Raw genomic sequence first — 14,126 nt, forward strand, 5'->3', positions numbered from 1 at the left:
AAAAAAAGAGGGGATCAGGAGAAGGACAGCACAGAGGGACAACCACACTGGGACACAGGGAGGAATCAGCCATCCATACACCCAGGAGAGGCCTCGGGAGGGACCATCCCAGACATGTCTGGATCTCAGACATCCAGCCTCCAGCGCCAAGAGAGAAGAAATGTGTGCAGTTTACGCCCCTGGTCTATGGAGCTGTGTTAAAGCCAGCTGGGGGGGTGCCAGGGAGGGCTCAGTCAGTTAAGAATCTGAGTCTTGATTTCGACTCAGGTCATGATCTCACGGTTTGGGAGTTTGAGCCCCGCATCTGGCTCTGTGCTGACAACATAGAGCCTGCTTGGGATTCTCTCTCTCCCTCTCTCTGCCTCTTCCCTACCTGTGTGCGCTCTCTCTCTCTCTCTCTCTCTCTCAAAATAAATAGACACATTTTAAAAAGAAGAAAATGAAATGAGACCCTCTCTTACACTCGTGTTTCTGAGTTGCGTCGATTATTCCTTCCTGTACTCACTTGTTTATTAAATACTTGCTTGGGATTCTCGGTCTCTCTCTCAGCCCCTCCCGTTTGTTCTCTCTCTCTCTCTCTCTCTCTCTCTCTCTCTCTCTCTCTCTGTCTCAAAAATAAATAAATAAAAACTTAAAAAGAAAAATAGGCCAGCTGGGAAACTAACCCAAGAGGTTCAGATCCTGTGTTACTGGGAGACAGATTCCTGAACTGAACACCTCAGGACTCACTTCTGTGAATGGCACAGAGAAAAGTCACCCCGTGTGATGGAAAAATACCCCTTCCCAGCTGGAGCCCCCGCACCCTCCTTGTATCTGGTAACGCTGCAGAGAGCAAGTGCAGAGGGCACAGAACTGAATCGTAAACACAGGAAACATCAATCAAGTAACGGTACTGACAGTGAAGTCCTAAAATTACCCTGCGGCAGGAACGCACAGAGGTGGGGGAGAGGCCACGTCAGGGCACAAGCATCTCCCAGGAAAGCAGCTGGGACACCTTCGCAGGCTCTTCTCATGGGAACACAAGCTCGTAGACAGGGGCCAACAGGAGACCAAACACCCCGGGAGAGCCCCAGAGCACCCGATCCGCACACTCCCTTCTGCCTCGGTGCGGGTGCCCCTGGGGCTGCCAGGGCCCATCCAGTCGCCGTCCCTGCTCCTGAAGGCTGGCAGCCCCAGACACAGGCTCATGAGGCGGCCTGTGGTGGAGACCTGGCTGGCCAGCGTGCTCTGGCCTCTAGCCTCAGGCGTGGGCCCAGCAGCCACCCTCACTGGCTCACAGCAAAGCTGAGCCATTACTCTTGACAAGCACGATGACCAGCTGTGCACAGACAGGACTAGTACCTGGCCCCGCACCATCCAGCATGGGACACAGAGGCGTCTCAGGTGACAGATCACAGATCACGGCCTAAAGGGGGCAGCTCAGACACCCCACCTCTGATGGATAAGACCCGAGGAAAGGGGCGTCTGGTCACCAGCAAAATGAAGCCTCTCAGGGGACAAATGATCGAGGGGGCAGGAAACCCCTCGGAGCCCCCTGCCCTCCCCGCAGGAGGGTGCTCAGCTGTCGCAGAGCAACACCGCATGTGGACAGGGTCACAGGACGTGGAGCACGGCTCTGGGGATGCACAGCGGCTGTGGGCTCAGGAGGTGCACAGGCAGCTCAGGACTGGGTGAGATGCGGGGCAAGTTCACACTCGGCATCCAGGGGACACATGGGCAGGCTCCCAGAAACCAGCACGATGGGCGCTGGAGGCTGGTGGACATGGGCCGGGGGGGGGGTGGACCTGGGGGCCCAGCACGTTGCAGAAGGGAGCGAGGGGCAGCGTGGACCTGCAGGGAGAGGCGGGGAAGACAAGGCGCGATCAAGACGGGGGTGGGGGGAGTTTGATGGACGGTCAGGAGCAGAGGGGGCTTCAGGCCAGGAGCCGAGGGAAGAGAAACCTCTGGCTGGGACCGAGGAACTTGCAGAGACAACTAGATGGGGAGGGTCTCCAGGTCTTGGCCAGAGGCCAGGGGGCTGGGTGGGAGGGGACCCAGAGAGATCCAGAAGGCCGGGCAGGCAGGAGACCCCAGCACAGCCCTGTCCCCTCCCCGAGGCCCCCTTCTCGGCGGGAGCTCCAGGCCTCGAGGTGAAGTGAGGTGGGACAAATGGGGGCCCAGACAGGCCCCTTGCCCTGTGCTCCTGGGGTTGGCCCCACTCCCCACCCACATCCGGTCCCCTCGAGTCCCCAGCACAGGGTTCTTGCTGCCACGCGTCTTCTCGTGGACCCGCCACTCGACCCACACCTGTCTGTGCTCCCCTCCTTCGTGACACCGTGGTAGGTCTCGCTTCACAGATCCCCAAGGACCGTGAGCATCGGCCGCACAGCCCCCTCCTGACGGCCCAGCTGCCAGCCCAGTCTGGCCTCATCCACCCAGGGACCCGGGGGCCCCCACGCCACATCTGTGCCTCCGAACACCTCTGCTCTGCCCCAGCAGCTCACAACTGCGAGCTGGGAATGAAATAGCCACAGAAGTGCCCCCTGATCACTTTTTCGGACTTCCCGCCATAGCAAAGGAGGCCCAAGGAAGAGCCAGACGCCGCAGCGAGCCCCCTGCAGCCACTGGATCAGATCACGAGTACACCTGAGAACCATGTGGGCCAGTACACGCGGTGACAGGCACCTGTCACGCAGCCGGAGGCACCCAGAGGCACCCTCCATGTGAATGCAGCACAGGTAGAAGCGTGCCCAACACACAGGATGGCTTCCAGCCGGAGGGACGTCACGTGGGCAAGCTCGCCGTGTGACCCGCCAGCTCTAGGCACCCGCACATCGGCCGGGCCTCCCGCCCCCGCCGGCTCCCCTCCCGACCTGCCTCCCGGACCCCAAGTGCCAGACCGGACCCCTCCCACAGCCTCCCACGCTACCTCTCAGCCGCATTCCAGCTGACCCGCTCCTGAGGTTACCTTGGGCCTCCAGGGGTGGGACAGACACAGGCACGTGGCCAGGGCCTGCGGGGTTTCTGGGGTGAAGGCCGTGGAGCCAGCCATCCTAACTCACCTGACCCCCTCACCCCGTGGAGGTCCTCACTTAGCAGAAGGGGCCTTCGAGCTCATGGAGGCGGGCCTCCGAGGCCACCCGGACCCTGCAGGCCGAAGCGCTGGTGGGAGCCCAGACACGGGGCCCAAAGCCAGTCCTGGGGATGCGGCCAGTACCCACGTGCAGCCGTTCGGTGCGGCCCTGCTTCCCACCGAGGCAAGGTCCTGACCCCTCTGTCCTCCCTGCTGCTCACACTTGCGCTGACAAGGGTGACCCTCCAGGGTGAGCGGCATGTTCTCGGGTGGCTGAGAAGAGCTTCGGGAACACCAGCTTTCCCGCAAGAAAACCGCAAACCTCCAAGCCCGCACAATCTGGCAGCAACTGACGTCACCCAGACATCGGGACACACCCAGCAAGCCTCTGGCGCCTCGAGGCCTGGGGACCCCGTGCCCTTGCCACATGCCTGCACCCGAGTCAGACCACCCTCTGCCCGCCCACCCGCCCGCCCGCCTCACCCACCGTGGCCCGTCCTGGGATCCGTCTCCCACAGAAGGTCCACGGCCCCACCAGCCTCCTCCGGGACAAAGATGTCACCCTGTCACTCCCTTCCTTCCTGTGCTAGGGCCCCACACAGAGACCAGAAAGCTCAAAACATTCAAAACAGGACAGTTGCGTAAATAAATTCCTGGTAAGGAAGGAAGGAAGGAGGGAGGGGACGGGGAAGGGTGTGGAAGGGGGGAGGAGAAGAGAAGGAAAGGAGGGAGAAGGCGGGGATGAGGGACCCAGGCCGCCAGCCGGGCCTCCACCACCGCCTCACAAAGACCCCGCAGCCACCAGCCCACAATCAGGTGGGAGGGAGGCCCCCCGCGTTTGAGAGTCATCTTCCATACCTCAGGGCTTCGGCCACCTCCCTCGGGTCCCCACAAGGGGACTTAGCTGCTGACCACAGGGAGCACCCATCCCAGGGACAGGGCCTCCAGAGGCCTCTGCCTTGCCCAGGAGTAGTGACTTAGGGATCTGGGTGCACGTCCTTAACAGCGTCCCCGCTAGCCTCTCCTGGCCTCCTCATCCCCGGCCTCTTTTTTAAAGCTGGAACACCAGAACGGTGCACGGAGGGGGCAGACAGAAGCCACAGCCATGTGCAGCCCTGGGAGGGGGTGGGGTCCAGAACATAGCAGGTGCTTCCTCACTGCTCTGCCCGATGGCCAACAATCGAGGAGGTCCTGGAAGACACACCCTCCCCTCTCCCCCTCGGTCTCCCCACCAGAGGGAAAAGGCTGGGAGTTGCTCTCAGGACACTCTAGAAGAGAAGCCTTTCCTCCCCGGGGACGGTGCAACACAGTGGCCCACCAGACACCTCAGTTCTGTGGCCTATGGAATGAGGACACCAGCCTCTTTCACAGCGAGGTCCCCAGGGACAGGGGACAAGCTGTGACGTGCACCTGAGGAGAACTCTCGCAGGGACACAGCAATGTAACATCGGTGCCCAGGGCACCTACGTTTGTGACCCCCCCCTGACCTGACTTGCATGAGAATTCAGGATGGGTCAACCACTGAGAAAGGGTTTTAAGACCTTTTGGGGGCGCCTGGGTGGCTTAGTCACTTGAGCATGTGACTCCTGATTTCGGCTTAGGTCATGATCCAGGGTCATGGGATTGAAACCCACATCAGGCTCTGTGCTGAATGGAGCCTGCTTAAAATTCTCTCTTCTCTCTCTCCCTGTCTCTCCCCCGCTTGCACACACGTATGCATGCTCGCTCGCTCTCTCTCTCTCTCTCTCTCTAAGATAAATAAAAACTGAAAAAAAAAAATCCAAAGGTTTAAGGGAAATTGATAAGAATCCTCAAAAACTTGGAATGAGCCATTTCCAATCTGGTCACAGGTGCTCCCAGGCCCTGGAGACACTCAAGCAAATCAATTCAGTGTGCGTGGGAAGCCATACTGCCTCAAGGTTTCAAGGGAAATTTCTCTAAAATTCATTAGACGGAAGATTCTTTCTACATTCAAGACAGAGAAAAGGCAAAAATGTAGCAGCTAATCTCATCCCAGAACCAGTACATACAGGAATCAAACTCATCCAGAGGAACCGCTGGTTAGGACATCAGCCAAGCTGTGATTCGCTAGCTGGACTGCACACGGGGGCTTCTGAGGATGCCTGAGATCGCACATCACAGCCGAGACCAGGGACCCTCGGAAGGGCAGTGGCCGAGCCGGGACTCGCATTTCGGAGAACATACTGCTAAGCGGTTCTCACCATTCGCTCTGTCCCTTCTACTAAAATAGCTCTAGGGGTGCCTGGGCGGCTCAGTCAGTTAATTGTCCAACTCCTGATTTCAGCTCAGGTCATGATCTTGTGGTTCATGGGTTCGAGCCCCGCATCGGGCTCCATGCTGACAGCTCAGAGCCTGGAGCCTGCTTCGGATGCTGTGTCTCCCTCTCTCTCTGCCCCTCCCCTGCTCATACTCTGTCTTTCTCATTACTTGGAAATGCAATTTTACAAAAAGGAGAAACATTGGATTGATAGCAGCTACTCTTTGGGTGGGAGAAAAAGAAAGGTTGGGAAGGCTGGGGGGCTCAGTCGGTTAAGGATCCAACTTCAGCTCAAGTCACGATCTCATGGTTCGTGAGTTTGAGCCCCGCATCGGGCTCGGTGCTGACAGCTCAGAGCCTGGAGCCTGCTTCAGATTCCGTGTCTCCCTCTCTCTCTCTGCCCCTACCCATGCACGCTCTGTCTCTCTCAAAAGTAAATAAACATTAGAACAATTTTAAACCAAATAAAACAGCTTCACTCAGACAACAAGCCAGCTGCCCCAAAGTAAAGGCCACTCTTCACTCCTCGAGGCACTGACCAGGAGGGGGACACACCGCGTGCACTCACCATGATGTCCCCCTTCAGCAGCTGGGCCGGCTCGATGGCGATGTGGACCCTGCCTTGGTTTCCCGGGCCGATGTTGCTTGGGGATAAACAAGGTAGAGCTTAATGCAACCTCAGGACTTAACAGAAACGCTGTGTGAGAAAAGCGACTTCGTAACGCAAACTCAGAGATGACGCGAAACATCCCGCCAGGCTCCGGGATCCAAGTCGAGCGCATCACGGCCAGGCTGCCACCCACGTGTGGGTCCACGGTCAGTCCAGACACAGGACGGCAGCTCGTTCTGAGCGGTGGCAGCACCATGAGGCCACATCTTACCTGACGCCCTTTATACTAACGCTCATAAAACATCTAGGGGCGCCTGGTGGAGGGGGGTCTCAGCTGGTTAAGCGTCGGACTTCGGCTCAGGCCATGATCTCACAGTTTGTGGGTTCGAGCCCCGCGTCCGGCTCTGTGCTGACAGCTCGGAGCCTGGAGCCTGCTTCGGGTTCTGTGTCCCCCTCTCTGCCCCTCCCCGGCTCATGCTCTGTCTCTCTCTCTCTCTCTCTCAAAAATAAACTATAAAATTTAAAATAAAAATAAAACATGTAAATGCACACAAAAGCAAACCAGAAAAGCCTAGAAACCATACAAATTCCGAGGACATGTGTCTGCCCTTTGTCTAAAATGCACAAGGGAGGGGCACCTGGGGGGCTCAGTCAGTTAAGTGTCCACCTTCGGCTCAGGTCATGATCTCACAGTTTGTGGGTTCGAGCCCCGCGTCCAGCTCGGTGAGGACAGCTCAGAGCCTGGAGCCGGCTTCGGGTTCTGTGTCTCCCTCTCTGTCCCTCCCCTGCTCTCGCTCTGTCTCTCCCTCCCTCTCTGCCCCTCCCCCACTTGCACTCTCTCCCTCTCAAAAATAAGCAATAAGAAAATTAAATTAAATTAAATTTAAAAAATAAAACGCACGGGGGAGAGAAAAGCACGGGACTCTGGTATGGCTACTTCCATCCAGTTTGGGGCCTGCCCACCCTCCAGGCCCCGCGTCCACACCCCTCTCTGGAGCCAACTGTGCACCTGCCTTGACTGCTGGCCAGGCACTCCCGGCTGGACGCCCCCACCCCTTCCCGCAGGACAGGTGGCTCGGCAAGGCCCATCTCCTGTGAAGGCAGCACACTTACTATATCCCCGATGTGTACACGGGCTGCATGGCCTGGTAGAGCTTCAGAAAGGGCCGGCACGCTGGAAGAGAGGCGGAATCATCTATAGACACAGAAGTGTGGCCAACAGCAAAAGAGAGACAAGGTGGCCACGGGCTGTGCCCGAGCTTCAGAAGCAGCGCTGGTATAAGGTCACCGGGGTCCCTGGGGAGAGGAGCCCCCCCTCACTGGCTTTCTCTGGCCGGTGACCAGGATGCCCGGGGCCCGGATCCCATGTGAGCCTCTCCGTGGGAGAAAGGGGGGCCTGTCAAGTGCAGGGTCTGGGACGGGCCAGCAGACCTCGAGACCCCGCTGGGAGCGGACACTCACCTCCGCCCGTGTCAAAGTTGGGAGTGCCGTGCAGGATGACAAAATGCAGGAACAGTGGCGAGGTGTTCATTTTCACCGTCCCCGACAGTAGCCCGCTGAGGAACTGAACATACCTGCAAAGCGACGGCGGCTTAGGGCCCCTGCAGCGGGGGCCTAACCCCAAGCCGGACGTTTCCTGGGGTTCTGGGAGGGGCCCCAGCCCCCACTGCTCACAACAAGGGGGGCCGCAGCATCCAGGTGTGACCCTGGGGAGCACAGCCTGGGCATGCAGCCACGTCGGGATCCCTGGACACCCCACACTGCGGGCAGCCTCTCCGTCTGTCCCCCAGCCCAGAGACATGCGGGGCCAGGCCACAGGGCTGTCACAGTCCCCCCCACCCCCATGGGGGAGGAGAGGCTCTGTAAGCACCTCACACCTCTAACAGGGTCCCTCTGCCCTCACCTCCCACCCCACGCAAAGACCCTGGACGGGCCCCCTGCCCGTCAGAGGGGTCAGAGCGCCCATCACCAAGCAGGCGTGGGTTCTCATATCATGAAGGTTTAGCGGAGGATGTACAATAAGCATGTCTGTGACCACAAATGCCATTAAGGAACAACGAATCCCATCCACCCCCACCCCCGCACATCACCCCACTCCTAAGACAAGCACACGTGACAAATGTCACTCGTGTAAAGTGTGCGGACAGAGTGGAGCCTGCACCCGTGCCCCTCCCCCCAGCAGTGACAATCACAAGTCTGTGGCTCCTGCTTTTCGAAGGCAAGCCCCAGCTCAGTATGGGACCCTCGGCTCTGCGCGCCCAGCCCCAGCCGAAGACCCCGACCCAGGCAGGTCAGGACGGCAGCCAGAGACGGCCGGTCGCCCCTTCCGGTCTCCAGGGCCGCAGGCAGCTGACTGGCAGCAGATCCCAAATGTGCAGCCGGGCCGGTGGCCCCGCCGCGTGTGCCCACTACCGTGTGCCTGCGTGCTGGCCAGTCCACGCACAGCGCTGGCCCCAGGGGCTCCTCACGGGTGTTGGGCGCACACATCACTCAGACCCCCTCTCTACGCCCTGATTTACTCCAGCGTGCACGCAGGGAGGGGTAAGAAAACCTTGTACGGTACAACACATGTCAAATCTCTATGAAGTTCTCTTTGGGGTGGCCTGGTCCCGCTGTCCCCCAAAGTGTCAGCACAAGCACGAATGCCCCGGGACGACAACCACGTGCACTGCAAGCCTGCTTGGCAGCTGTGGCCGGGGTCGGCGGCCGGGCCAGCGGAGGCTGCACACGGGGGACAGGTAGCCAGGCCACGTTCCACAGGTCTACGTCTGTGCGCGGCCACCCGGAAGCCCCCGTCAGCGCCAAAGACCAGAAAATCGGTCCACGGGTGGACAGGAGACACAAAAGAAAATGAAAGGGCTTCCTGATCAGTTCCTCCAGCAGACCGCGGGCAGGACCGGTCCCAGCTGTGGTGTTCACCCGCGGCGAAGGCAGGAAGGAGCGCAAGGGCCCCAGCCGCCTGCCCGACTCTCGCAGCACACGGCTTGCAAACCCCGTGCCAAACTGCTCCACCGTCTCCCACCACCTCCTCCTGCTTTTGAGGGAAGAAACTCCCTGGGAGGTCATTTTCCCGCTCATCTCTGTGCAGAAGGTGCAGACACAGCGCGTGTACGGGCGGGAGACACACACGCGTCACTCATGTGCCAAAGTAGCTTGAGATCTGCCGACATTTGCCACGCTGCTTAACCGGCTGCCAAAGCGGGAATTTACGGCTGGGGTTCCCTTGAATCTCAAACACGTGATGTGCACTTGGGTAAGCCACAGGAGGGCATGGGGAGGGCCACCCTGGCTCCGAGGGACACCTGATGGCCGCAGCAGGCACGATCCCCAAGGAGAGAGGATGGGCACCCGGTCCCTTTGCACCCACCTGCCTCCCGTACAAATGCTCTTTCAGACACACAGGCATTGTGTCAAGACTACAGAAACGTCAAAGCCAAATGAAGCTATACTGGGGTGTGTCTGGCTCTCAGACACACCTACGAATCTTAAGTTTCTGCAGGCCAGACATCAGGGCTCTGGCCCCTTCACCATGCAGGGTCGGACACAGGAAGGTCCCCACCAGGGGCCTCCTCGGGACCCCTCCTGCCCCGCGCCCCTAGGAAGGTCCGCTGGCCCCGTCGTCCCTCCCTTATGGAGTCTGGACACGTGTGCCGCTGTCTCGACCCCCTCCCAGGAAGAAGAGTGCAGAGGAGAAGGGGCACAGAAACCTCATCGTTCAGTAGTCACATGCACAGCGTTGATGACAAGCTAAGACTGAAGAAACGGTGTTTTAAATTATTTATCAGAGCAAAAAGAACGCCACGTTCATCAGCAGCCCCGGGGCTTCATAAAGGGGCTCCTCAGCATCAGCCGGAAGCCAACTGCTCTGTGGCTTTTGAGAGTAAGGAACAGGGGCGCCCGGGGTGGCTCAGTCGGCTCAGCTCATGATCTCACGGTTCGTGAGTTCGAGCCCCGTGTCAGGCTCTGTACTGACAGTGTGGAGCCTGCTTGGGATTCTCTCTCTCCCTCTCTCTCTCTTTCTGCTCCTCCCCTGCTCACCCTCTCTCTGTCTCTCTGTCTCACTCTCTCAAAATAAATAAATAAACATAAAAAAAAATAAGAGTAAGGAACAGAGTGGCAGAGAATGGACCCCCTGTCAAACAGGATCCCGCCTTGGAGCTCATCACCAAGTATTGATTAAGTGAAAGCTTGGAGGCGGCTTGCTGTTGAGGCCCCAACAAACCCCCACAAACCCCCCGCAAACTAATTAAGTCACTCGCCACGAGACCCATTTTGAAACGGTTTCTCAAGCGCAGTCCTGACATAGGCCACAACGTCCCCCCTCGGGGTGGCCGGGACCACAGGGAGGGGGTCATCAGAGCCTCTGTCACACAGATGTGTCCGTCCTGGGCTCTTTGGGCCTCAAAGTGCTTCCAGGCGTACTGTATGCACGCACTCAGTCACCTACCCACTTGAGAACATCTCCCAAGGCGGGAGCTGGGTAGAGAACATCCCTCTAGCCTGTGGGTGCAGGAAGATTCACCTGGGAATGCAGAATGGAGCCCACACGACCATTACGCAACGTCAACACTACAGCTTTCAGCGCACACCGACAGGAAGTACACGTGGCAGGCGTGGGTTTGCGAAAGTGAGAGGGCTTTCCTCCATTTTCCACACTCTTGCACTGCTATTAAAAAGCTACGGTAGGGGCGCCTGGGTGGCACAGTCGGTTAAGCGTCCGACTTCAACCAGGTCACGATCTCGTGGTCCGTGAGTTCGAGCCCCGCGTCGGGCTCTGGGCTGATGGCTCAGAGCCTGGAGCCTGTTTCCGATTCTGTGTCTCCCTCTCTCTCTGCCCCTCCCCCATTCATGCTCTGTCTCTCTCTGTCCCAAAAATAAATAAACGTTGGAAAAAAAAAAATTAAAAAAAAAAAAAAAACAAAAAAAAGCTACGGTAAAAGGGCGCCTGCGTGGTTCAGCTGGTTAAGCGTCCGACTTCGGCTCAGGCCATGATCTCACGGTCTGCGAGTTCGAGCCCCGCATCAGGCTCTGTGCTGACAGCTCAGAGCCTGGAGCCTGCTTTGGATTCTGTGCCTCCCTCTCTCTTTGTCCCTCCCCTGCTCGTGCTCTGTTTCTGTCTCTTGAAAATGAATAAATGTTTAAAAAATTTAAAAAAAAAAAAAGCTACAGTAAATCCTAAGAGCAAAAAGAAGAAAATAAGGCAAACATTCTTCCTTGGTGGGTGCTGAGCATTTTGAGTGGATAGAAATACAAACCATATGATGGTGTCAACAGATGCAGAAAAAACACTGGACAAAATACAACATTGGTTTATGATAAAAAGTCTCAACAAAGTAGGTATACAAGGAGCACGCCTCCATATAACGAAGGCCATGCATGACAAGCCCGCAGCAAACGTCGTACCCAATGCTGAGAAGCTGACAGCTTTTTCTCCAAGATCAGGAACAAGACAGGGATGCCCACCCTTGCTACTTTTATTCAACATAGTGTTGAAGTCCTAGCCACAGCAATCAGACAAGAAAAAGAAATGAGAGGCATCCAAATCAGAAAGATTTAAAACTGTCATGGTTTGTGGGTGACATGATATTATACATAGAAAACCCTAATCCTCCCTTCAAAAATTGTTATGACTAATAAATGAATTTGGTAAAGTTGTTGGGGCGCCTGAGGGGCTCAGTCAGTTAAGCATCTGACTTCGGCTCAGGTCATGATCTCAAGCCCCACATTGGGCTCTGTGCTGGCAGATTGAGCCTGGAACCTGCTTCGGATTCTATGTCTCCCTCTCTCTCTGCCCCTCCCCTGCTCATGCTCTCTCTCTCTCTCTCTCTCTCTCTCTCTCTCTTGAAAACAAACAGTAAAAAAAATTTTTTTTTAATTTTGTAAAGTTGAAGCATACAAAATTAACATACATCAACAGGTTGCATTTCTAGACAGCTAAGAATGTACTACCAGAAAGAGAAATTAAGAAACAGCCCAGGGGTGACTGGGTGGCTCAGTTAAGCGTCCATCTGACTCCTGGTTTCAGCTCAGGGCATGATTTCGCGGTTTTGTGAGTTCAAGCCCCGCGTCAGGCTTTGTGCTAGCAGCACAGAGCCTGCTTGGGATTCTCTGTCTGCCTCTCTCTCTGCCCCTCTTCCACTCATGCTGTCTTCTCTGTGATAAATAAACTTAAAAAAAATTTTTTTAATAAAAAAAAAGAAAGAAAGAACCCATTCACAACTGCATCAAAATGAATGAAACAGCTAGAAATAAACTTAACCAAAGCAGTGGAAAACCAGTACGCTAAAAACCGTAAGACGCTGATGGAAAAAACTAAAGACACAAACAGAAAAAACGTTCCATGCTGATGGATTGGGAAGAACAATATCGTTAAAGTGTCCATCCTACCAAAAGGAAGTTACAGATTCAATGCAAACCCTATCAAAATTCCAATGGCATTTTTCGTCAGAGAAATAGCAAAAAGCAAACTAACAAAAAAGTACCTTAAAGTTCACATGGAACCACAAATGAGCCTAGACAGCCAAAGCAGTCTTGAGAAAAAATAACAAAGCCAGAGCTGTAACACTTCCCGATTTCAAACTAAGTTACAAAACTGTAGTAAACAAGACAGTACGGCACTGGCATCAAAACAGGTCAATGGAACAGAAGAGAGAGCCCAGAAATAAGCCCACGCATGTCTGGTCAATTCGTTTATGACAAAGGAGCCAAGAATATACAATGGAAGAAAGCAGTCTCCTCAATCAACAGTGTTGAGAAAACGGGGCCACTGTCTTACCCCGTGCACAAACTAAACTCAAAATGGATTGAAGACTTGAACATAAGACCTGAAACCATAAAAATCCTAGAAGAAGACACCAGTCTTGGTGATGACGTTTTTTTTTTTTTAATTTTTTTTTTCAACGTTTATTTATTTTTTGGGACAGAGAGAGACAGAGCATGAACGGGGGAGGGGCAGAGAGAGAGGGAGACACAGAATCAGAAACAGGCACCAGGCTCTGAGCCATCAGCCCAGAGCCCGACGCGGGGCTCGAACTCCCGGACCGCGAGATCGTGACCTGGCTGAAGTCGGACACTTAACCGACTGCGCCACCCAGGCGCCCCTGTGATGACGTTTTTAATCGGACACCAAAGCAAAAATAAACACATGGGATCGCATCAAACTAAAACAACTTCCACACAGCGGAAGAGTCCATCATCAAAAGGACGAGGCGGCCCACAGAATGGGAGAAGATACTTACACAATGTGGTTAATAAGGGGTTGATATCGAAAATATATGCAGAAGGGATACAGCGCCACAGCAAAAAGAACAAAAACAAACAAAAAAACAATAATCCAATTGAAAATGGGCAGAAGACATGAACAGACAGTTCTCCAAAGAAGACATCCACACGGCCCACAGACACATGGAAAGATGCTCAAATCACTGATCATCAGGGAAATGTAAATCAAAACCACCATGAGATACCACGTGACACCTGTCAGAACAGCAAAAATAACAGCACCGGAAACTACAGGTGTTGGCAAGGATGCGGAGAAAAAGGAACGCCCTTGGGCTGTTGCTGGGAATGCAAACTGGTGCAGTCACTATGGAAAACCGTGTGGAGGTTCCTCAAAAAGTTAAAAATAGAACTACCATATGGTCTGGTAACTCCACGTATGGGTATTTTGCCGATGAAAACAAAACACCTACTTGAAAAGATCATCTGGGGGCACCTGGATGGCTCAGTCAGTTGAGCATCCGACTTAGCTCAGGTCATGATCTCAGGGTTCCTGAGTTCAAGCCCCGCGTCGGGCTCTGTGCTGACAGCTCAGAGACTGGAGCCTGTTTTGGATTCTGTGTCTCCCTCTCTCTCTGCCCCTCCCCTGCTCTCACTCTGTATGTCTCTCCCTCTCAAAAGTAAATAGACATCAAAAACATTAAAAGAAAGAAAGAAAGAAAGAAAGAAAGAAAGAAAGAAAGAAAGAAAGAAAGAAAAGGTCATCTGCACCCGTGGTTACTGCAGCATTACTGATGGTAATTGATGGAAACAGCCTAAGTGTCTATCAAAGGACAGACGAATAAAGGTGTGGCATAGATATACCACAGGATGTTAATCAGCTCTAAAAACAAGAAAGAAATCCTAACATCTGCAACAACTTGGATGGAGACTACTATGTAAAGTAAAATCTCCAACAGAGAAAAACA

General features: G+C 55.0%; 1 protein-coding gene across 5 annotated transcripts in view; it reads right to left on the reverse strand.

Moving 5' to 3' along the window:
• Window positions 1-14,126, reverse strand: part of TNS3 (tensin 3) — a 216,318-nt gene that overhangs the window by 94,207 nt on the left and 107,985 nt on the right. For all 5 annotated transcript variants that reach the window (XM_043588418.1, XM_043588420.1, XM_043588417.1 and 2 more), the window contains exons 10-12: window positions 7,402-7,514; window positions 7,054-7,114; window positions 5,899-5,974 (exon numbers count right to left, since the gene is read on the reverse strand). In XM_043588418.1, the coding sequence (XP_043444353.1) occupies window positions 5,899-5,974; window positions 7,054-7,114; window positions 7,402-7,514 (250 nt within the window). The remainder of the gene's footprint in view (window positions 1-5,898; window positions 5,975-7,053; window positions 7,115-7,401; window positions 7,515-14,126) is intronic.

This window comes from Prionailurus bengalensis, chromosome A2 (assembly GCF_016509475.1).
Source record: "Prionailurus bengalensis isolate Pbe53 chromosome A2, Fcat_Pben_1.1_paternal_pri, whole genome shotgun sequence".
NCBI classification, from domain to species: Eukaryota; Metazoa; Chordata; class Mammalia; order Carnivora; family Felidae; genus Prionailurus; species Prionailurus bengalensis.